Source organism: Rhea americana, unplaced genomic scaffold (assembly GCF_003343005.1).
Source record: "Rhea americana isolate MKP2758 unplaced genomic scaffold, rheAme1 scaffold_98, whole genome shotgun sequence".
Lineage (NCBI taxonomy): Eukaryota > Metazoa > Chordata > Aves > Rheiformes > Rheidae > Rhea > Rhea americana.
The window spans coordinates 2104178-2128977 of record NW_028187177.1 but is presented as its reverse complement, the minus strand read 5'-3'; the positions used below and the strand labels follow the sequence as shown (position 1 = coordinate 2128977).

General features: G+C 37.6%; 2 protein-coding genes across 2 annotated transcripts in view; one reads left to right on the top strand and one right to left on the bottom strand.

The window, feature by feature from the left end:
* Positions 1 to 20494, top strand: part of STK26 (serine/threonine kinase 26) — a 32967-nt gene extending 12473 nt beyond the window's left edge. Inside the window, exons 3-12 of the mRNA XM_085325558.1 lie at positions 4222 to 4452; positions 11238 to 11294; positions 12920 to 13028; positions 13121 to 13278; positions 15475 to 15660; positions 16321 to 16469; positions 17131 to 17224; positions 17721 to 17783; positions 17874 to 18010; positions 18540 to 20494. Coding sequence (XP_085181684.1) covers positions 4222 to 4452; positions 11238 to 11294; positions 12920 to 13028; positions 13121 to 13278; positions 15475 to 15660; positions 16321 to 16469; positions 17131 to 17224; positions 17721 to 17783; positions 17874 to 18010; positions 18540 to 18564 — 1209 coding nt within the window. The 3' untranslated portion in view covers positions 18565 to 20494. The remainder of the gene's footprint in view (positions 1 to 4221; positions 4453 to 11237; positions 11295 to 12919; positions 13029 to 13120; positions 13279 to 15474; positions 15661 to 16320; positions 16470 to 17130; positions 17225 to 17720; positions 17784 to 17873; positions 18011 to 18539) is intronic.
* A 223-nt stretch (positions 20495 to 20717) lies between these two features.
* FRMD7 (FERM domain containing 7) overlaps positions 20718 to 24800 on the bottom strand; it is a 12743-nt gene continuing 8660 nt past the window's right edge. The window contains exons 11-12 of the mRNA XM_085325525.1: positions 21660 to 21763; positions 20718 to 20912 (exon numbers count right to left, since the gene is read on the bottom strand). Coding sequence (XP_085181651.1) covers positions 20718 to 20912; positions 21660 to 21763 — 299 coding nt within the window. The remainder of the gene's footprint in view (positions 20913 to 21659; positions 21764 to 24800) is intronic.

Below are 24800 nucleotides of genomic sequence, written 5' to 3'. Positions count from 1 at the left end.
CTAACCCACACTTCCTGAGCTTCTCTAGGAGGATGTTATGGGAGACAGTGTGAAAAGCCTTGCTGAAGTCAAGGCACACAACGTCCACTGCTCTCCCCTCATCTACCCRGCCAGTCATTCCATCAGAGAAGGCTGTCAGATTGGTTAAGCAGTTTACTTGGTGCAACTAAAGCTGGCGAAAGTTGTTTGGCTGTAGAGGTTTTTATCTGGGGAGTCTGAGCAGGCGTTTGGACTAGATAACCTTCTGAGGTCTCTTCCAACCTGTGCTATTATCTTGTGACTCTATATATGGTGCTAAACGCAGATGGTGATGGCATGTAGTTGGATAACAGGAGAAGAGAGGTCATCCTGAGCAGTAGTGCAGCACCAAATCAGTGCTTCCTGATTTGTCCACTTACAGGTGATACCTTCTCAGAGGTGTTAGTGGAGTTCATATGTTCTGCCTACWCTATTCATGCCATCTGCTCTTGAACAGACGTGACTCCCCATGGAAACGTTTTTTTTTTAAAAAAAAAAAAAAAACAACAAACATTACTTATACAGGAAACTTCTAAAGCTGCTAAACCTATTTTACCATTTGTTGAAAGATCTGTGAAAGAACATTTACTAACAATTGGGAGTTTTGCTCAGGAGTGTCAATAGTCCTAAATTTTAATTTTCATCATATTAGAAGCTTACATGGCAGCAGTGCCGCAAAAATTTATTGGTCAATTTATAGTCAATTTATTGATGTATCTCAGTGTGTGTGTGTGTATACATATATATGTATATAAAAAAAATTTTCCTGTATACCATGAGAATATGCATAGYTGCACTTTATAAATTTGCCTTTTGTTTAGAAAAGTTTTTTAGATCAGATATAGTAAAGAAACATTCCTRTAGAGCAATTGTCTGAAAGACAAATAAATTAAGAAAAATAAAAGCAAATCTATTTTGGAATACAGTCATTGTTCTAATGCTATATTTCAAGTAATATGTGTTCCTAGTCTGAAGCCTTTCCAAAGGAAATTGTCTCAATGTTGGCCATAGTTGGTCAGAAATATTTGCCCTCATCCTCAGCTGTTTTGCAGTTGCTTGTCAGCTTTAGTGAATAATGAAAAGTGTAAAGCTGACTCCACTTGCTACAGAAGGATTTTCTGAGAATTGAAAAATTGGAGACGTCTTTAGTGATACTACATGATTTGTTCCCTTCTGATGCTGCCCTACTCCACCTCTCCCTCCTGTGCATATACATTCAAATTCTGCAATACTGGGAAGCGTCAGGGAAGTMCAGTCCTGCCCGGTGTCGTCTTCTGCTCCAGCACTCACACTTGGTGGCACTAGGACTTGCTGGAAGTTAAAATAGCCTTGAAAGTTGTTCTGATTCACCTGGATTTTCTCAGGGAGGAGGGAAGAGAGATGTACATTTTGTTGATGACTGTCAAGTAATTGTGTAGGACTGAATGATGTGCGATTCCACTGAGGAGCCTAGAGGGGTTTCAGATTTGAGATTTCTCAGCAGACAAAACCCRGAAGAGCCGCTCTTTGAGCTCTTCAGACGTTTGTGAAGATTGGACCAGTTGACTGCATCTGTGATTAGTCTGCTTTCTTTTATATATCTGGAAGTATTCAGTAGGTTTCCTTTCAAATCCGAAAGTAGCTATTAGTTGACTTGAATGGAAATCAATTGCTCTAAGATTGTCTCAGAATGAAGCTTATATTTATGAGTAAGATTATTTTAGGATGATGAGTAAGATTTGCTAATCCTCTTTGAACACCAGGGTGTTTTGGTGTTTTGAGGACTTTTTTTTTTTTTCTTGCAAATGGAAAACTAATTCTAGAGTTAATTATTCTTTATTGCAACTAATACTCTTGGGTAAGAATAAATTAGGATTGCTAGCTAAATAGCAATTCAGCAGCCTAACAAGCTGCAAGCGGAGGTGATGTGACAGCTGCTGCTGTTTTTACCTCACTTTTCCCCAATATATATGTATATTTTTTTGAAACACACAACAAATTTTAAATGCATTTTTTTAAAGCCATAATAAACTGATGTATTACTGTATGGCAATGTGATTAGCTTTGTGAAATTTGAACATTTACTACTCTTTGGTGCTCAGAATGCATTTAGTTAGACAGAAGGCCTACAGTTTTTCCCCCTGCCTCCTCCATATAGTATTAATTATCTCGAATTTCCAATCAGAATTATACTGGTCCTACCTATTTTCATTTTCTTTGAATCTACCATATTGCATATTTGTTTACCTTTYAAGTCTTTCTGTGGATCATAGATGGATCTATCAACAGATGAAAACATAAATGTTTTTCTGAGGAGCTGAGGGGGAAGAAGGGCTTAATTATTTCTCTGAAGGTGTGTGTGTGTGTGTTTTTAATGGAGCAGAGTAGTACCAAGTTCTTGGTAAACAAAGAAGAATTTCCTCATTCTTGTATATTTGTAAAACTAACTGCATTGTCATTTCAAATCAGCATGAATCTGCCTTAGTTCTTCATGCTTGCTCTTCTTGCACTAGCATAAGTGACAGTCTGGTATATATGAGCAGTGAACTGATCCAGATGAAAATAAACCTGACAAATCATATGGTTAACTCTTGGCTAAATCTGTCCCCTGATTCATCTCACCATATTGTTAAATAAGCCCTCGTTCTAGTATGAGGGAGGGAGTGATAATAAGGGGCCAAGAAGGGAGTGAGAGCCTCCCTTTTGGACTGAAGTAATCACTTTTTCTCCCCTCTGTGAAGATCTTGCATCCATTTGCRAGAAGAGTGTAAAGATCTCTTGCAAGTCAAAAATCTTTGATCTTTTTAATACACCTCATGGGTATTTTACTTCATATGTTTTCTGGAGGTTTGTGTTTATATTGGAATATGTTGTTATGCAGGGTAATTGTGCATTGAGTTGAATGCCAGCTTTCTCCAAAACTATCTTTTTTTTCTTTTCTTTTCTTTTTTTCTTTCTTTTTTTTTACTGGTTCAGAACAGTAAATACCAAGTTTTGGGACAGGACAGAAAAGGAAACATGAAGCATTTTTTCGTGTTTTCAAATATTGCCATAAAATCAGAGTGGTTTCGGGATTGGGGTGGCAGATACGTCTTGTTCAAAGTCCTATATTGAGTTGCCTGGCTCAGATAGCAGTAGCAAATTGACAACTGCAGAGCTACAGCAAAATGYTTGGGGTCATCTTTTTCAAAATCTTGTTGTGTTTTTCAGAAGGAGAAAATRTGCCTGATTTTGTTCTGCAAAGTGYAGGCTGTTCTGTTAACACATCTGTCTTGCCTCTCAGAAACATCTTTCTGCAAACTTTGTTATTATGGTCAGAAGTTTTGTATTCTTAAACTCCAGACCAAGTCATCCATATCCTTCCGATACTATATTTTTTGGATGTATAGCATTCTCAACAGCCCCGAAGCATGCTTTAGCTTGAAGAAGGGTAAATGAGAATTTGCTTGCCTTTTTTGTTTTTTCCTGACAATTGGATGCAGCTGAGAAACTTGAAACCTTTGTGTAGTAATCTTTGTGTGCTGGTTTAGAGCACTTAGCCTGCAAAGACTCAAAGTCAGGTGTTTTCAGCAGTGCTCTACTCCCACTTCTAAGYCATGCTTAGGTGATACCAGCCAATTCTGGTCAGTACACTTGTTTTATCACTCTTCTTCAGCCCTCTGGTTCCTTCTTTGAAGATCTCCCAGGACCTTTTGCTCTACTTTCACTTGGCTCATCTAGTTGCCCTGAACATGTCTAATCTTAATCAGGAGCTYAGTGTACTTGGTTGGAGGCTGCCAGTGCATATGGGGTAGTGCAGCTCTCTCACGACTAGCTCCATGCCATATATCTTGATGTTTTTTTTCTGTCCAAGCTCTTGGCCAGATAGGAATCCCAGCCTTTTTTGCCCGGGTAATGATGCTGGTGCTTCTGTGCAYGCTGCTGCTTCTGAATTACTGCACAGGTGGGATTAAGAGTAGTGCAGTTCTTTCCTTTCAGAGGGCTGTTCTGTGGGGAAGTGAAACAAGGTTTGTACCTGACTTTCTCTTTGGTGAGACTGATTTACCTTTGACATAATTGTGTAATATGTTCTGTAACTAATAGCTGGATAGAACTTAGTGTACAGGAAATAGTCTTATCTGATACAAGCCTTCTAATGATGATGGTAAATCTGGATGATCTGCTTGGGAAGTAATGAGGACTGATRATTTGAAGTTAACTCACGTATCCTTTTTCTCTTTCTAGAACCATAGAGCAGACCCAGAAGAACTGTTCACAAAACTGGAACGCATTGGGAAAGGCTCGTTCGGTGAAGTCTTTAAAGGAATTGATAATCGGACACAGCAAGTGGTTGCTATAAAAATCATAGACCTTGAGGAAGCAGAAGACGAAATAGAAGATATACAGCAGGAGATAACTGTTTTAAGTCAGTGTGATAGTCCTTACGTAACAAAATACTATGGATCATATTTAAAGGTAATTTATGGTACTGCACAAAAATTTGCTATCTCTATGTCACCCAGTTGTTTTGAATGCTGCTAAGGAAAAAAAAAATCTAAAATTGAGGAAATGCTATCATGCCAACTTGACTTTTTTTAATAGGTTTTCTTTCTTTCTTTGTTTCTTTTTTTTTTCTTCCTTTGGAGAGTGCTTTTTCGCTTTGATTTGCTGCTTTTGCAGCATGCTCTTTAAGGCTGGAAATAGCACAAAATGGCTACAGAACGAAGGGAGTTCTAGAGAGAGTTCTTGTTGTCCTTGCTATTGCTTTTGGACTCTGCTTTTTTCACCTCTTTCTTCCCCATGCTACCTAGCCCAGTCTTGTGGTCTTTCCAGGTTAGGAAAAATTATTTTCATAGCTATAGTAACAGAAGCCTCTCTCTGATACGGAAAGATACCCTGCATTGCGTAGGATTGTGTTTGTAATTATGCAGCATAATAGGCCTGAGACAAAGTAAAACTGACATCAGCGAAGTTATGTAACTACTGTGTAAAATGTTATTCAAGGCACAATTTAAAAACAAAAAATACTCTACAGAAATCCACACTGTTGGGTTGATCTTTTCATTTTGCAAAATTCTCCAGGTATAATCACCTCAAATACTCCTTAATGATCTGCAGTGAGTATATGTTTTAAGATTTTTCTTTTTTTATGGTTTTAGTTTTAAACACGCTAAAGTGTTAACCATAGTTACTGCTATTTTAAGTGTCTGGAGGTTTTATTTGTTTGGAGTTTTCTGAGGCATTTCAGCAGCTCCAACTCTTTAAGGTAGAGGTGGAGTGGTTTGAGGGATGGAGGGGTGGGAAGGGTTGGACATYATTCCAAAGACTGATTTCTGGGATACATTCTTGTGTCACATTTGTGCTGTGTCTTTTGGTGGTACTGTGGAAGTATCTACAGAAACTGTATTGTCAGTTCTTCATGGATTTGGGGTTTTCCCCGCTTTAAATAGCAGAATTATTCTGTTTTGAGTATTTGAGCACTAAGCAGGTCATTTAATTTTCTGTACTCCAAATACTTAGCTCTGTTTGACCAAAATAGACAGCTGTGGAGGCTTTATTGCTTACTTAGTTATTCAGTATTCTGTAAATTCTTCACACTGAAGTGAATGCACATGTTGTCACTCATGTTTAATCTCTCCTTGTATTTATTGGATTCAATCACTGGGATTTTATTTATTTGTGTAGTTTTGCACTAGAGCTCTGAGATAGAATCAAATCTGCTTCCTTGTACTATAATATGTTAGAACAAGCTGGTTCTTTTCAAACTGCATTTGGATTCAGCTARCAATGCTTTGGAGCGGTGCACCAGTGGTATTGCAGACCCGAATGTGATCAGTCCTTTCCACACTTCATTATTTATAATGAACTAAGTCCTAGATGTTATCCTCCTGGGTATCCATATTTTTAATTTTGAACTGTAGAAGACCAAAAGTTTTCCCTGTAAAACAAATAGGTTGAGGTAAGTTTTGGAAAGTGCTTTAACATGTAATTAGTTTTGTTGAATTTCAGAATTAAATACGGRTTTCAGCAGCTGTAAAATTTGGGAGGGATACTGATTTGTTAGACTGGAAAAGCTTGATAAGCTATGAATTGACTTTGAGAAAATTCTTTTTGTTATTACAGCAACATAGATGCTGAAACCGAAAAGGTATTCCAGATCTTCAAATCTGCATAACTGCAGTTTTTCATTGACATTGTTATGCATGCCTTTCGCTCTTTTGCTGTTCATTTGTTCATAATTTCTTTTCTTAGATATGTAAGTGTATGCTATTGGTGCTATAAAGCTTTCAACTCCTGGGTAGGGTTTTTTAATTTTAAAAAATTCCTGGCAAATATAGGAATGTGTTAATGCCACATTACTTTCCTCGCCACTGTTTGAATTCTTTCCATTTCTAAACTAACTTGATAAATTCTGAAAGATTAATTGTGGTCTCTTGTTTACTTTTCATATTTCAAATATTCATAAAGGAAGAAAATTTCTCTGTGTGAAGTGTGGGGAGGTTTTTGTCGAGTTTTGTCTGGTTCCTTCAAGAAATTCCTTAAAAAAAATGAACTTTTGTTTATAGGAGTGTTTTTTCATSCCTGAGTAGCATGGTAGGTAATTCTACTGCTTGCTGTTTCCCATGTAAGTGAATAAAAATATCCACAGATAAATGAGTTACTTTTAGTTCTATAGTTAAAAATAAATAAATAAAATGACTTTAAGTAGCTTAAGTGGCTTTAAATTTTTTTAGACTTGATTTATCCCTGGCAACTAATATTAGATCTTGCAGCTTGAGATCACTTGAGGGAAAGAGTGTATTGGCTTTTTTAAATGTGCAAAGATTCTTTTATGCTGCTTTCTTTCCATTTTAGTAATAACAGGTATTCTGAGGGTTGTATCTGTCTACATTTTTTTACTTAATTGCTATAGCTTTTAACTTTCTGTCAGCTATTATGCTGAGAGTGGCTGTCAGCCTCTTGAGCATTCAGTTGTGCAGTATTTCATTCAGGAATTAATTTTACTGCATACTGTAGACATGTCTTGGAAACAGTGAGATCTGTACAGTTGTGCACTAAATGACTTTATAATTAAAGACTAAAGACATTACAGTGACACTACAATGTAAAAATTAAGACATCTTACTGCATTTAAAGCAGTAGGCAATAGTCTAAAAAGTCAGATAGTCAAGTAGGTCTGCTGGTGACTGGCTATATATATARAGATACTAAGAATTATTCCTAGAAACACCTTTTAAAGTAGTGGCTAGAAAGAGCATAAGCGTACAATAAATAGAAAGTTTTTAAAAATGTAAAAAACTAAATTTTCTTTTTCCCTTTGTATCCTTCTTTATGTACAAGAAAGCAAGACAGACTGTTGTAGATTGCTTTGAGCTCCCTAATGGAAAATAAGATACTGTGTCTGGATTTTAGCTAGTGAAAGATATGAACATACCAGTATCTTTTAGAGTGTTAGGAGATAAGGAGTTGAACCAGTCTACCCTCTTTTGGATCATGCTTATGGAATAGAAATAGTTTGCTAAAATATACTAATCATCTGGATAGCTTTCTCTGAAGCTTGAGGAAGGATATTGGAAATTCTTCGGAGTTATGCGCTGCCTAAATCAAAAAGATGCAGTATTTTCCTTGCTATACCAAAGCAAACTATCAGTGCAGAGGCATTTCACGTTGCTCGAAATACTTGCTGATTCATTTTAGTTGAATATCCAGATCTGATTTTAGTCTCTAAATGGTATTTGCAAGCTACTGTTAGTGCAGTCTATAAAATTGGATGGCTTTTGCTTCAAAGAGGCAGTTCCTGATGAAAATGGCTTTCGCTTAAGGATGAAAGAAATAGCTGTGGCTGAGACAACATTTGCTTCTGATTTTTGTGTGCACTTCAGTTCATCCTGTTGAACTGTAACTGCGTATCTTCTGTCATAACTTTTGCTCTTTAAGTAAACTTTGAATAAGCAGATTRCAGCTATTTGTCATTTTTTAGTCAGTTTCAGTGTTTACCAAATATGCTGTCTTACAGGAGGAAATCTGACTGGGATGGAGAGGCCTGGTCTCGGGAGTCCTTGCCCTTACCAGCTGCACACAGGCTCTTCCAGATGCTCCTTGCTGTGAAGCAGAAACTGAAAGCAGAAGGAGGGGAAGGGTGTCTTTATTTCAATTGCTTGACTTACTAATTTGTAACTTAGTCAGCTTGACTCAGTCCCTGTAAGATGCTCGTTACTCTATGTCTTGGCTGCTCATTAGCTACAATTTGTACATCTGTCTTTAAACATGGATTTTAGAAAAGTACAGCCAGTCTTTGAATGTTGTGCCTAACTAATAACATACAAATAACACTGCATTGTTATTTTGCTCTTTAAAAATATCACTGGTACAAGATGAAGTCAATTTGCCTAGAGACCCTGTAGATAAAACTATTCTAGTTTTTCATTTATTGTGATACAAACAGCGATGCAAGCAAACTCTATCTTTGTAATTTGGGACACTTACTTATCTTGAATTTTGATGTAGAAGAGGAGCTTCCCACTGAATTAATCTTAGAATTTGCAATTATTATTAAGATGGGTTTTTTTCCCCCTTAAATTTTCATTGGATATCTGACAAGATCAGTAGTATCTCCTAAACATATTGGTAGGTAATGTGTAAGCACATAGTCAARGAATGCACTGTAATAAACACATTTGTGTAGAGTAGTAAAGGACTTCATATAGTGTCTTTCACAAATGCATGTATAATTGTACAAGCTTACAGCTATATTAATGGAACTTCTGTAAATGAAAAAAATAATTTAAATCCTAATGTATATGTTTAGGTTTATGGTAGGTTAGCATCTAATTTTGTCTTGTCATTCAGCATTGCACTTTGATCAGAATTAACATTGTACCTCAGTAAACAAAATGCTGGGTGTGGAGAGTACCATTCAAACTGATAACACATAGCAGTGTGATTTAGATTAGAAATGCTAAAATGAGTTTTTTTTTCCTCCAATTTAATGGCTTGTCAAAATGACAGTATTGTCTTATCAGTTCATATAAGAAAGGTTAAAAGTATTAAAAGTTACCCTAGTTTTGACACGTTTTGGTTATGCAAGTTTGTGAAGTTTGATAAGTAGTTGAGCTGAATTTTTCTAGGCTCATCCAATAGAGATCCTCTCTTGGAGACTGAAACATCATGATTGTTTTCCCTATTTGTGCTGTATAGCCTTTGGGCAAGAAATTTAGTTTTTATCCCTGTAACTATAACAGCCACCTGGACTTGCTCTTTTTCTCTTGCAGTTAAAACAATCTTGAAATTACTCTGTTACTAAGATTTTTAATATGGTAACTCTTGTAGTAGCATCCAAAGACTTCCATCAAAATTAAACAGCAGACTTTGAGAACATGTGAAAATACTGTTTGTGTTCTACACTGTCTATTTATACTTGATTGACCTAAAATAGCTAGGAAAAAGATTATACATGCTAGCAAGAAAATATACACACCTSGTTACACTAGATAATAGCAATTTCTTCGAGACATCGTATTTCAGAAACACAGTACTTATTCATGTTCGCCCTATACTGTTTTCAAGTAATAGTCAAATCTTCCAAACATGTCGGGTAACCACAATATTTGCCTTAAACAAGAGTTCCTTGCAGGTTTTCTCAGCTGACAAAGTTGAGCTTTATAAAAACCTGCTAAAATTAGCCAGCCCTTCCCTGCTGATCTCATAATATTGGAATAGACTCTCATAAATGGTGTGTTTCTTAAATTCAGTATAAATCCAACAGAGTATACTTTGTTGAGATAATTGGATATGGTACACTCAAAAACTGCACCTTTATTTGCTTGTTGAGTTTCCTTTTAGATTTCTATTACTGGTCAGGAAACTGAATAAGGCGGAACACCACGTAGAATGAAAGAGGCTTGAAAAAGTAGCCTCTTGTCATAAACTTGTGCACCGTTACAAGGAATGAGCACTAGTAAATTATTTGCTGGAGACTTAAACAGGAGGTGTGACTTTGCTAGTTCTTGTTTGGTTTTAATAACTGACTTTTATTTCAAACAAAGATGTGTTTTTCCTTCCCAGGACTTCTTAGAGTAGTAGTCCAATGGTTGAAATCCAGGTTTCTAATTATGAAATGTGAGGGGTTTGTGGGAAGCAAACAGAGCAGATCTCCATTTGGAAATGCATGCTTTGTAGATCTGGTACCAGATCTTTCCATTTTGTTTATATGAACCAGCTACCTCTTTCAGCTGCACACTAAAGGCAAAGTCAGCATCTAGAAATTGATTTTAGTGCTGGAATACGAAAATTGACAAATTATTCTGTAGCTGAGAGATCTCAGTAATGAAAGCACAGAAACTCTTCACATTCCTGTTCCCTTTTTCTAAACAGCAGTGAGGATTCAAATAGCATGTAGTGGTGGAATACACACTTTGCARTCTTTTAATTTAATTGAATTGTTCTTATCTTCAACCTTTTAATGGCTGATTTGGAATCTCTGGTCTGGAAACTTAGGAAAACTGCTTGTTTTCATAGGGATCCAGGTCCRGTAATGCTGTTTCTCCTGGTTGGTGTTTTATGGTACTTGTATCTCAGAATTGGAGCTGCCCCTGTGGTAACAGGCTTATTTTATGGTAGGGCGTAAGTCTTTATGCACAAGCATGTTCAACGTCTGAATTCCCACTTCTTGCTGGATCTGACAGCTGAAGCTGGAGCTTTTGAGTGTGTTAGATACGTACTTCCTCAATTACTTTGTAGATTTAAGAGGCATTTTCTTTTATTTTTCTGTTGCCTTTGAAGAGATGGGTGTGTGTGTGTGTTTGGACATGTTACAGAAAACTTTCATTTGAGTAAAAATCATGTAAGAATTTCAGGTACTTAATAACCAGTTTCATTCTTTGTGATTCAGTGCAAGTTGATTGTAGATTTCTTTGAATTTTGTTCCACATATTATACTTTTTCTGCATCACAAATAGATGTAATTAATTGTCTATGTCTCATTACAACTACAGTCCTAGAAAAAACACTGATTTACTTTAAACTTAAACCACCACTTAAAATGACTAGTGCRTTTTTTTTCTTATAGAAGTAAAACTTCTGTTGCTGTTCAAGTTTCTTGTGCAGGAGCTGTGTGATCATTCTACAAGCAGTAATTAGACATAACTTGATTAATGGGGCTCTCCGTTTGTGTTCTGCTAACAGTATACTGGCAGTCCATTAAGATGTTTTCTTTCTCGGGGCACGTTTGGCCCTCTAACGGCTTATGCCTTCTTTTGCAGGGCACAAAGCTATGGATAATAATGGAATATTTGGGTGGAGGATCAGCGTTAGACCTTGTAAGTATACAAATCTTGCATTTTAAGTGCAAGTGGTAGAACTTATTCCACTGTGCTTTCATATCTCTTTATAAAAAAATCCAGTCCCTGGAGGCTGCTGGTGTTACAGCAGGACTACATTATAGTGCTCCAAAAAGTGTAAATTGGTATAGTAGCTCTATAAAATTTTTTCCTCACGTTGAGTTGATACTGAATTTTGGTTTTGCTGTTTGTCTTCTAAGCACTAGGAAGTGCCCGTTCATTTTCAGTCAGAGGGAAGCAAACTAGGATTTTTACTATGAGGAAAAGTACTGTTCTTGCCATCTTCCTCCCCTCCTCTGCAGAAGGAGCATGTTCGTTACACTTAAATTCAAGTGTTTCCTTCGGGGCTGGGTCTCAAGAATGAATGTTGTGTGTGCTCCTAGACTACAGTTAATTCTAACTAGCCAAAAGGTGTTGGCTTTTCCATTTTCAGATATTTAGCTAAACATGAAAGTGCCTTTTACTTGAAATAATGTAGCATTCATGAAGGACGTAGCTTAGTAAAAGAACAGAAAAAAGCACAGTTTACTGTACATGGATGTGGTTTCCCCCTGCTYTCAGTACAGCTCCGCCTCAACTGTGAAGCTTAGACCCACCCTTTCCTGTAAGATAATATAACTCGGTCTTTGTTTGTGGGACTCTGGAGTAAAAATACCAGGTCTTCAGTAATACCGAGTAGGGTTAACTATACAGTTGCTCACAGTGGTTGTGTCTGTAAAGATTTAAGTATGTGCTTAACTTCACAAATCTGTTCAAACTTCTTTGACATTTCATTGCATCAGCTCAGCTGTAGGAATGCAAAGGCATAGTAATTGTGCATAGCATATGGCTGTTTGTGGCTTTGGAACTTAAGTCTTTATAGAGAAGTGGCTGTGAGATAATTTATTCTTTGTTAATATTTTCAGATACTTCTATCATCTGTGGAGCATCAGAAATAGATAGCTTTGAGTAGTGTTCAGTGAAACACTTATCCTCCTAAAGGAGGATAAAACSTTAATTTTTGACTCACTGACTTGATAGCTCCCTGGTTTTCTTTCTGTTTTACTGCTGTATTTCTTTGTTTTGTTTTCAGTTTGTTTCTGTTTTTTAGCAGAAACACAAACCTTAATTGTTTCTGTTTTAGATAGCTTCCTATGCTTACTAGCTTTACACTTAGTCCATACAAGGAGTTTTGCAGTATTGCATTATGTTCTAAATGAAAAACAAGCATGGAATCAAAAATGCTGGAACACGAAAAAAACAGATTGTTAAATTGTGAACGTACACGGTCAGTAGATTGATTTATTTTGAAATAAATTTGAGTTTTGTAATTCACTTAATTTAAAATGCAAAATTCTGTGTGCAGGCTTTGGCAACCTAGAACTTCTTGGAAAATTAATTAGCTTTTCATGTGGATTGCAGGGTGAGGAGAGTGCATATTGTATACATTGAAAGTGCTGTTAATATTCTTTTTCTTACGTATTATCAATACAGGAGAYGTAAAAATGATTTCTATGAGGATATTGAATCTTCATTTTTATGAATTGTCAGGGTTTTTTTGTTTGTTTTTTATGGTAAGAATGTGTTTCAAGTTTAAGTTTTAATTAATGTGTTTTCCTCTAAAGCTGCGGGCTGGCCCATTTGATGAATTCCAGATAGCTACCATGCTAAAGGAAATCTTGAAAGGTCTTGACTACCTACACTCGGAGAAGAAAATTCACAGGGATATAAAAGGTGCATGACACTTTAGATGTGACTTTGTTAAAGTCCTAAAAATCATAGGAGCCGTATTCTAAATTAAGTGTCGGATTATTTTTCTTTGGCAGCTGCCAATGTCTTGTTATCAGAACAAGGAGATGTTAAGCTTGCTGATTTTGGAGTTGCTGGGCAGCTGACAGATACGCAAATTAAGCGTAATACCTTTGTTGGAACTCCATTTTGGATGGCRCCTGAAGTTATTCAGCAGTCGGCGTATGACTCAAAAGTAAGTGTAACAGTAGAAAATCTTTGCTTTGTATCTGTAACTCCAACAGAAGTTTGTTTGTTTGGGTTTTTTTGTTCTTTTTTTTTTTGTTTTTTTTTTGCCTTTCTAACTCTGAGTACTGACAAAATAGATTGCAAATTACAGAGTTTTGAATAAGAAAAGATTAAGTCTGATTAGATTATTTTTATGCCATGCTCACATGTCACTAGTTGCATGGCAAGACCTGTGAAAACTCCTCTAGTAAATTGGATGCTTTCAAATTAAAGATTCTTTCAGGGAAACTCTCTGGATGCTTTCAGTGTTGTGGATTTTTTTGTTTGTTTGTTTGTAATTTCAATTCAGTGTTTCCCATTCAAATTCAAATGGTTATAAAGTCCTCATAAACTAGAATACCACTAGAAGTAATCTGCCTATTTAAAGCCAAGATGATGGCTTAAGTTTTGTTCTCTTCTCCCCCTTTTCAAAGGGGTAAGATTCCTATCATAAAAATGAAATTTAATCTTTAAAGGTAGTTACCTGCTTTAAGCTGGCCTATAGGCTTCCTCTCTAGTGTCAGAAGAGAGAGATTGAATGACTGCCCTGTTGAGTTGCCCATCTCTGTCCTCTAGCCCCATAAACCTGGCTTACGGTAACACCTATGTTTTAGGCAGCAGTGTGAGATTAAACCTAGCCTTAGTATTTCTCTGTGTGCTCTGCCAGTAAGTGTGGGGGGGTAATGCATCATTTCATTTCCAAAACTTGTGAGCCAGTTTAGCCAGTGTCGGACTTGAAGGAATTCACCTGTGTGTCACAGGGGTTCTTGCTGCTAAGAATGAGCTTGTGCACACAGTAGCAGTTTTCGTGTTTGGGGTTTGAGGTGCAGCGGTAATGCTCTCTGGGACATTTCTAGAAAGCATCCAACCTTGTTTTAAAAATGCTTATTGTCCAGTCCGAGTGAAAATCATTCCTTTTGTCCTTGCCCTAAGTAAACTAACTGTACCACTCCTTCATTCACATTCTGCCAGCAACCCAATCTCCTGCTCTCCTTATCTTCTCAATGAGTTGCAAGAGCCATGTCCTCTCCCCTTATTTTCTTTGCGGAAGGCTGGTGGAAAACACTGAAAATAAAAGCCTTTGTTTAGGACAGATGAGCATTAGACAGTTCAGATTTTCTTTATTTATAGGCTAATACTGGTAAGGATTTTAACATCTGGACTGAATTTTAACCTTGCTTCTTCTCTATCCATTTAAGAGTAGCAGAAAATAAAATGGAAATGCATGTTTTTCTTTTTAATAATGGTAGAGATTTTCAAGTCTCACCCCATCTTTCAAAATATTTTAATCTTAAATATAATTGTTTATGCTATTTCATTCATGTACAATGAGCTAGTTGAATTCATCAATACTAAATACAAATACTTTAATTCTTGTGATTAAGAATATTAGATGCAATTTGTAACTCTTGCTTAATATATGGGCAGCTTTGGGTTATCATAGTTATGCTATGCTTAGTCAACTGTTTTCAGGCACTTGAAGTAGAAAAGAATTTCACAGTCCCTAACACATTTCAATATAAGGGCAATCTTATTTGTAGTACCTATCTGCTAAAGTTAGTATCTTCACTTATAGTATTCTTCAGAAACTTGCACATTGAAACTGGGGTTTCAGATCTTCTAGGAATTTGGTGTTGCAGATCTAATTAAATTGTTGATTACTTCCTAGCTAAATTCTTTAAGTAATCTGCTGGGAAACAAATTGAGTGAATCACCTATTGGACTTTGTTGACCCTTCTGCATTATTTCTTTACAGAGTCAGGTGTCAGAACAAGGTTGGATACTAAAGTGCATATGTAGTTCGAAGTAATATTAGCATGCAGTTTTGCTATCCGAATGGAAACTAAATTACACTTAGGAAATTCATGGCAGTTCCTAGTTTGTTGTGGGGGGAAAAAAAATCTTACGAAGATTAACATTTCTGAAGCTTTTTCCAAAAGCATATTTTTAGCATTTTAACATTGTAGGAGAACTGATGATGGTATATATTTTGGCCAAAGTTACTAAAGACACGTTAAATCAGATTATTAAAAAAGAATCTTTGTGTATCATCCACTTACACCAACTTTGTTTGTGATGTGGTATATACAAAGCTTTCAGATACTAAATACTTTGTCATGGTAGCCCTTAGCTTTGGACTAAAATTAACTTTTCTCTTTCTCAGGCTGACATCTGGTCATTGGGTATCACTGCTATTGAACTAGCCAAAGGAGAGCCACCTAACTCGGATATGCATCCGATGAGAGTTCTGTTTCTTATTCCAAAAAACAATCCTCCAACTTTGTTAGGAGAATTCAGTAAACCTTTCAAAGAATTCATTGATGCATGCCTGAATAAGGACCCAACATTTGTGAGTAGATAGAAGTTTGTGTGTGTGTGTAGTGTGTGTAGATGGGCTTTTTTTTCCCCTCATTTTGGGAGAGAGGAGGTTGGATGGGTGCTTTTGAGAGGGGTTGTTTGTTTTGTTTCTTGATCTTTGTAGTGTGTCATAGTCAGTTCAAACAAWTTTAAACGCTTATGCTTTCCACTGTGGAAGCAGTGCTTTTTTTTGTCTGTCTTCCCATCCCAGTCTCCTCAGTTTAAAATAATAAAAGGGGGAGTTGAAGAGACCAAAGAAATGATAATGCCAGAGGCAGCTTCCTAAGGGATGGGCTAACTTGGGATTATATCAGAAGAGAGAGTCTTGAATCTTTTCTCCAGCAAAACGTTTACTGTCTGAATTCTGCTTACAAGGAAATGTTGCATAGGAGAATTTTTGATTAGTCATTTTCCTGGGTGTGTACTTTTTAACGTAGARGAATAAGCGGTATGGTCTCTGTGCAACTTGATCGTATTTTTAGAGTGCTTATAAATGTGAATTACTGGCTTTTCTTGACTTCCTGTTTGCACTGAATTCCTGATACTGTACAAATTAGGCCTGGAAGGCAGTTATCATACTAAATCTCCCCTACTAACATGCTAACATATTGTGATTTTATATAAGGTTAAATATTTAAGGTGTTTCTTACAGCGCCCTACAGCAAAAGAACTTCTGAAGCACAAATTCATTATGAAAAATGCCAAGAAGACTTCGTATCTGACAGAACTTATTGATAGGTTTAAGAGGTGGAAGGCAGAGGGACACAGTAGTGATGAATCTGATTCCGATGGTTCTGATTCGTAAGTTCATTTTCACAGTTTAGGCTGGGTTTCAAGTGTGTTTTGTTGAGTGTTACCGAAGTGTGTATGGTGCAGTTTATGTATATAATTCACTCCTTTTCTGTGCAACTATTTTCATTCAATATGTTTTGCATTAGCCCTAACCTTTTTAAGGGAACCTTTGTTAGATCTTAGACTAATGCATAAATCAAGCTCTGAGCTCATTACTGCTTTGAACCTTTTTCTCTTCAAACTCAGTTTCAGTTCTGCTTAAGTGCTATATATTCCTAGTCTTAGGTTAGTGGTTATACCAATAAGCATACAACACAGTTAGAAATACTGCAGAGCAAGGTTGAGGTCTGTGGACAAGTTTGCATCATGCCTGTGGAACATAAATTCTGCAAGTCTCTTGTTTTTCTGGATATCAGATGACTTTTAAATGGGAAGCCATGGGCGAAGGTAAGCTTTATGGGTAGACTGCATCTGTTTGCTTTGATCAGGCTTTAACTTATTCAGTCTCTGAAGTTTGTTTTTTCTAAAGTTTAGTTAAAGTTTCAGTGCACACTCTTATTTTAAGGTATACTGAACTAATCCATATAGGTTTATTATGTATTTGGGTTACCTATGCTGTTTAGCATTATGTAGTGGCTAGCGTTATGTAGATGGTATCCTTTTTCTTCAGGGAGTCAAGTAACAAAGAAAATAACTCTCATCCTGAGTGGAGTTTTACTACGGTTCGAAAGAAACCAGATGCAAAGAAGCTGCAGAATGGGACGGTATGTACGGTCTGAAGAATTCTTTAAAGTACTGGTTGTGAAGCTCTTGTAAGGAGCATGTTCATAAATACTGTTTTTTCATAGTGATGAAAATACTATGTRATTATTTTTTCATAAGAATTGAGGTAGTCTTTTTGTAATTAAACACACAAAACTTGTTAGTGATAATTTCCTATATTAATATCCACCTCAGTTGCAAAAGATACCATGTTGTAAAAGATCAGTATTTGTTTCTCAGAGATGTGGRTTTTAAAGGTTCATATAATATTAAGCAGAAGCAGAATAGAGCTGTGACAATATATGATATTATTTCAGAAATGTCATCCGRCATCTATTTCTATATCACGTAGCATTTGTTGAGGCACTGTATGCTTCATTATATTTAAGGGGCTTTGTTGAATACAGCTGAACTTTCAAAATCATATATGCTACGCTAAGTACAACTTATACACTGTATAGCGGTATATTAAAATAACCTGCGTTTGCTAATTCTTAGGATCAAGATCTTGTTAAAACCCTGAGYTGTTTAACAATGATAATCACTCCTGTGTTTGCTGAGGTAAGTCTTAATTTAAAAGACCTTTTGAAAGTATTACCCAAGTGTTTGATAAATTTTGTGAGGTTTTATCTGTTTTGGTCTATTACTCAGCTTAAACAGCAAGACACAAACAATGCTAGCAGAAAGAAAGCAATTGAGGAACTTGAGAAAAGTATCAATATGGCAGAAGCAACATGTCCAGGGATCACAGATAAAATGGTGAAGAAACTTATGGAGAAATTTCAGAAGTAAGTTAAGGGATTTTTATGTGCATTTAAAAAGGTTTAAAATTAAGTACTGATATTCTGGAAAGGCTGGTTGAATTTGAATACTCASTATGTTAGGGAAACTTGAGTAGAATTTAGTGATAAGCAACAGATCTGTTACATCCAGGAATTAAACTTTTAGCTCTGTTGGTCATATGCAACACTTCTGGCTATTGTGACTAAAATTAATTGTGACAGTTCCTTTTTATGCTCCTTTAGTGCTGCAGTTTTACTGTAGTTGTTAAACTTCTGCTTCTTTTAATTTAGCCTACAATTTTATCTTAAATATATAACAAGTAAGGGAGTAAGGGAGCAAGAGAATCTCTTAATTTGATTTATCTTTTTAGGGAACGTTTCTGGTGTGGGTGTGGTTTTTTTTTTTTTTTTTTTTGATATGAACTGATGAGATGAGGGTACATGCTTGTTCTAGTGATGCACTAACCATTATGTGCTATTCATGAAGTTGAAATGTAATTAATAAAATCTTTACTGGCATTTGTTTTATTTGTAGATTTTCTGTTAATGACTCCTCCTAAGAAACTTCACATAATTGACTGCTGTTTCATATGGACCCAGTGAAACCCACCAAACTACTTCAAGCTTGGCAGTGCTTAGCTCATGAGCTCCTTGTGCCTTTTGGATCTTTGCAACATATTGATGGTGATTGAGGATTTGAATGAACCTACTCAACTATTTTGTGGCAGTGCACATGGTTTTATATTTTCAGGAAATTATTTTGTAAAGAACAACTTTTAATATTGTAGTTTCACCTGTTTAATCTGATAAATGTTGAGGTGCAGTTTTGCTTTTAGAAATAACCATTACTTTAGTTAATAGGAAGTGCAAGTACAGTATGTTTTGATGCTATTTTGTTCCTGTACACGGGGTTGTACAGATCTTTTGTATTCATGAGTTAAACTTTTGTAAATCACTAACAAGCTTCMGAGAAAATAGCTTTTTCACAAGGGTATTCAAAACATGTAATGTAGTGGCAAAGGTATTGCTGTAGCACCTGCTTCAACCAGCATAGAGTTATCATGCCCTGAAAAGTAAACCTGCAACAGTCTTAACTATAATTCTAAATTGGTACAGTATTTTAGGCAGCTCTATGATTACATATATTTGAGAGCAATATGTCACTAGTTTGCAGGTGATATGTAGCAACAGGAGTATCCTGATGTACAGTACAGGTATTATCTTTCAATGCAGGTTTTGAAGTACTAATTCAATCTTATTCATCATGGTAGGAAAATTAAAGCAATACAGTTGAGGGCGTGGGGCTTTTGGCAATAATGGACAAAAACTGAAGTCCAGTTTAATTTAATTTAATTTTTTTCTCCTCTGAGTATACATGCCTGGGTGGAAGGGAGCCAGAGAAGCCAAGCGTCGCATGATACGTACCTCACAAGCAGGTATAAGCGTAACACCAGCGTTCTGTGTGGTGGTGTTGTTTCTCCTGTAAGATATTTATACACATTTTTGTTCTTAAGTACATTAAATAAGTACACCAACATAATTTGTTTATAATTTACTGAAAGTGTATTTTAAATATGTATTTACCAGTTAATATGCAAATAACTGAGTTATAGATATTCTTTCACAAAAAGGTAGTACTGTGCAGACGGAGTGTTTTTTCTTTTTTTTCCTCATAAAAAGTAGGTAAGACTATAAAGTTGCTTTCAGTTATATATTTATGGTACTGCTAGATGGGTAATATCTTCTTTTTTCTGTTTTTTATTTCCTGAGGTTTTTTTTTTTTGTTTTGGTTTGTTTTTCCTTTTTCAACCCAGTATGTATATTATGCTGAAGTTTTGAACTGGGACTGTTTTTCAGTACTTAGTTGTGGAAGTGTTGGTGTAAATTTATTTTTGATAAAGGCTGGGTGTGTTTATTTTATGGTTCAGACCTGCACATTTTGTTTTTGCACAAAAGTCATTTTAGAGAATCTGAAATATATCTGCCAAATATTGAAAAAGTATTGGTGTGCAAGTAAATACTGCATTTTTAGTCAAATGTTGCCATTACATTGTTTTTATATAAAGGACACTTGTGAGAGATGGTGGTTAGATATGCCAAGGACAATTATTTTCAATGGTGCCTACACTGTAAAAATTACTTTTAACTCCTTGTTTTAATTTTAAAAAAATGTTTCTGTTTAAATCTTTCATCTGCTATATAACTGAAATTCGATTAGAATTTATATCTGAGAAAAAAGTCTGGAAATAGTTTTTGAAAACAATAATGTTATGGATTAAATAAATATTTTTATAAATGTAAAAGCAGCAAAAGTTGTAAATACAGTTGATCTGAAGCTTTACAAAATAACTGCATCACAGAAACAAGTTGTAGTGTTCCTCTAGCTTCTGTAGTTGTTAGTCTTGTAAATCTGTTTATAGATGAAGCTTATTTCRATGTTTTGGGGGGTTTTAAATGGTTTAAAATAAATATTTAAGTTCTGTAAACTTTCATGAGCTTGTTCTGTTGTGCATTTTATTCTGGATTTTAGTAAATGTGCAAAGGTATGGATGTACCTCTTAAATTTGTGTTGGAGTTGGGCAAAATTGCTGCTTGCACAGATATGCGTGGGGGCTTTGAAGTAGTCTGGGTCCCCGCATGCCGTCCTTGTCCGGAGGACGCCCGCCAGCCGCTGCGCCCCCGGGGATGCTCGCAGCYGGAGCCGCGCCAGGGTTCAGTTTGATTTCATGCCTAAAGAGGAGTCGTCGGGATCTGTGCGCTCAGATGAACGTGCGGTGCCAGTGACGACGCTGTAAAGATTTTTTAAAACGTTCTGACTTGCTTGTGAACTCAGTGTTGTGGGTTCGAGGTACAGAAAGGCCTGCGCCAYGGTTACCTCGGCTTTTACTTCGGCAGTCTCGTCCCAGATCTTGTTTCAGAGAGCCATGCTCGTTTCGCGGAATTAAAAACGTGTTTTTACTTCTGTGTCACTTCCCTTAAGGCATTCTTCTATACGGGAGGCTGAGGGGAGAGGGGATGGGGATTCCTCCCGAGTTTTGTAAYGGGTGGCTCTGCCCTCTTAATGGAGGGGCTTTAATCTGTGCAGCTGTAGCGATTCTGAGTGGCTGGGGTTACCGAGTTAGAGGAAATTGAAACCTGCGCTATTTGTGCTATGACTAACAAGCCGCCGAACTGCGGGGCCTCTTCTTTTCTTGTGAAATGAGTGGGATGTGTACCTACCTCGCAGGGCCGTGTGGGGATTAATTAATCCGTGTATGCATGGAACAGCCTCGTTCCCTTTATGATACAGTCCATTTGAGAAATGGTTTTATTGCACTGCACATGGCGTTTCAGCTCCTGAAGTCTCTGCATCGTAAGACTATAATTTAACTCTTAAGAATGGATGTCTGTATTACTGGTTTCCAGAGAAGAGTTGTCTTTCTGTGCCCCCCGCCCCAGCTCCCRTGTGTTAGTTATTGATGAACTGTGTAACTTAATCAGCAGTATTTTGTTGCTGGCAGATAGCTAATGGAAAGATTTATCAAAATATTCATGCAAGAACCATCTTATTTGTTAAGTTTTCCTGCTGTAGACTGAGAAGAATCAATGCTGAAGTAATCTTAAAGTAGTCTGAATCGCAGAATAGAGAAATGTATTTGGTAGCTGAGTCCTTTACCAATGTAAGGATTCTTAAAATCCGTGGGCCGATTCCTCTAATACGCTTTTGTACAGTGAACATGTAGTAATCGTAAAAACCTGTTCTTGCATTCAATTGAATGTCTAGTGGAATAGGAAAGTAGATAGAGTCTTAATGTTTGCACAAAGTTTAGCAATTGTTAAAGGTATGATTTCTATCACACTGTTTTATGACTTAACACTGGAATAAAATTATTTTCCTCTTTGCAAAGTTTGTGTTATTTATGCTGGCTTGCCTCACTTCATATTTTCCAGTAAAGTGAAGTTGCACTTAAATACAGAGATTTAAACGCGTTGAAACCTATTTTAGTACTTCTCCAAAGTTCTTTAATGTTAATATATACTGTGTACCTGTTGCTGCTTTTATATCCTGTCATATATACCTGTACTTGAAGAGTTGCCAAATGTCTTTCATTCTAAATTTCAAGGGTAGCTGTATGTGTAGTGGTATCTTCAAGTAACCCCAGTTACTTCAGTGCAGATACATGGAATAGCTGAGGAACACTGTATTGCTGCTATCCCTCTGGTCCCCCCACTCTTCAATACCAGTTACTTTCATAAGGGCTATAAAAGTTGTCATTTCTCTCTGATTATTGCTATCTTCCCTTCACTGTTACCAGACCAAATCGTTCTATGTTACTGTTCTACGCTTACTGTTTTTCTTTTCTTTTTTTTCTCTGAGTGATAATCATTAAATAGATATTTGATTGGGGGGGGTGTTGTTGTTTTGTTTTGTGTTTTTTTTTTTTGTTTGTTTGTTTTTTTTTTTTTTTTTTTTGACCTTTTTTAAGACTGAAAAAGTACCATAATACTGCTTTAATGAGGAAGGACCTGTTCTGGTGCTACTTCAGTTGTTCCTTGACAYGTAAGCTGCTGCTTACCTTGACTATTCCTGTGTCAGTCCTAGGAAAACTGGTTTCCACCATCAATTTATGTTGAGAATGGTAATTTCTGCCCCTTAATCACTAGCTGTTTTGTTCTTCTGCTATTGTTGACCGTCATGTAGGATGTGCTAAGTCACAGTGCATGCAGTGTCCATGGAGAAATCCCAAAGTAGTTCCCCAACTTCTTGTTCCTCCTTCTCAAAGCTAGGAGGTGGCTCCTGCTATCCTGTTCTTCCCAGCGTGGTCTTGGGTCTCAAGTGCCAGTGCCGGCAGTGCCTGGAGGCAAGCAGCGTAGCTGTGCTCTGCTCCCTCGCAGGAGGGCTGCCGCCTCGTCAGGGCCGTGCTCGAAGGAGAGCTGGCCCAGGCCAGCCTTTGCCTGTGCCTCAATGTGCTTTGCCTGTGAGTTTAAGGTATAAYCCTTTGAGGGACGCTGGCTGAAGGCTGTATGTACGCTTTGTATTAGAAACACTGCTGCTTTTCTCGACCAAATCATGCATGTTGACTGCCATACTTAAATGCTGTATTGAGAAGCGATTCGTGCACTTTCTCAAGTGCAGAGCTTTGGGAAAGGAAAGAGTGACTCTGTGTAACCAGTAAGTTTGCTTTTTTAATAGCCCCTGTGCTTGCCTCAGAGCAGCCTGTGGGGTCCAGGTAGTTCACAGCTTTTTTTCAGTGCAGGCCAGCACTGAGCAAAAGTAACCCTAGTGTGTCCTCATGTTGATCTAACACAGTTCTTCAGGCAACCAACCAAGAATGTGGTTGTTCTGAGCAGMATTCAGTGAATCCAGGCGAGGCTGCTGTTGCCAGGACCCTGAAAGCGCAGAAGGAGCAGCAAGCAGTGGTGGGAGAGGGAAACCAGCCTGGCAGCACGGTGGAGCATCCCCGGTGCCCAGGAGCTGCGGGGTGCAGAGGAAGGTGGCTGGGGGTGCCTGTGGCGTTGGAGGTGCTGCTTCCGTGGGAAGAGGAACACAAAACTCAGGTGTGAGCAACTTGTCTTTATTGTCCAGCTCCTAAAACAGGACAGAGATGTGCAGCATGCAGCAATATCCAGAAGCCTMCTTCTCCTTGCATGGCACCTAACCTTTTTTCTGTCTTTCCCCCAACTTCCTCATTTCTAAAATCCGTTCTCGCAGGCCGCAGCACTTATTGCAGCTGCGGATTTACTGGGCTGGTGCTCTCCTTGCAGCAACATCCTACAGMCTCTTACAGGGTTGTTCTTAAAGAAAAATAACAAATTCTCCCCTAAAATCTTACYGAAATAGCATCGTTCTTTAGTTGTGCAAGACCCTGTTCCTATGTGGGTTTGTTGTAGTTCTAGGGTTAGTAAGACTGGTTGGTTGAATAAATGCGCTTCTACTTCAAGCAGTTTTATACCCTTGCACTTCCAGGAATCAATGAATAAATCATTTTTTGGCACTGTATGGGTTTTAAGAAGTCCCCTCTCCTGCCGCTTACTTTAAAACACTATAGAAACAGCACTTGTTAAAAATAACAGGGTGCTCATGTAGCAAACAGAAACGGTGAGATGCACCATGGCTACACAGTAGCCATGCACCCTCKGGTACCRAGGGAGCTGGAGGATGTTGTTGCCAGGCTGCTCTCCGTCATTTTTGAAAAGTCATGGAGAACTGGAGAAGTGCCGGAGGACTGGAAGAAAGCCACTCCAGTCTTCAAAAAGGGCAAGAAGGAGGACCCAGGCAGCTATAGGCCTGTCAGCCTCACCTCCATCCCTGGAAAGGTGATGGAATAGCTCATTCTGGATGTCATCTCCAGACATAAGGAGGAAAAGGAGGTGATCAGGAGTAGTCAGCATGGCTTCACCAAGGGGAAATCCTGCTTAAACAATCTGATAGCCTTCTAGGATGGAGTGACTGGCTGGGTAGATAAGGAGAGAGCAGCGGATGTTGTGTACCCTGACTTCAGCAAGGCTTTTCACACTGTCTCCCATAACATCCTCCTAGAGAAGCTCAGGAAGTGTGGGTTAGGTGAGTRGACAGTGAGGTGGATTSAGAACCGGCTGAAAGGCAGAGCTCAGAGGGTCGTCATCAGTGGCGCGGGRTCTAGTTGGAGGCCTGTGGCTAGTGGCGTCCCCCAGGGCTCAGTACTGGGTCTCATCCTGTTCAGCTTCTTCATCAATGACCTGGATGAGGGGAAAGAGTGCCTCCTCAGCAAGTTTGCCAGTGATACCAAGCTGGGAGGAGTGGCTGGCACACCTGAGGGCTGTGCTGCCATTCAGA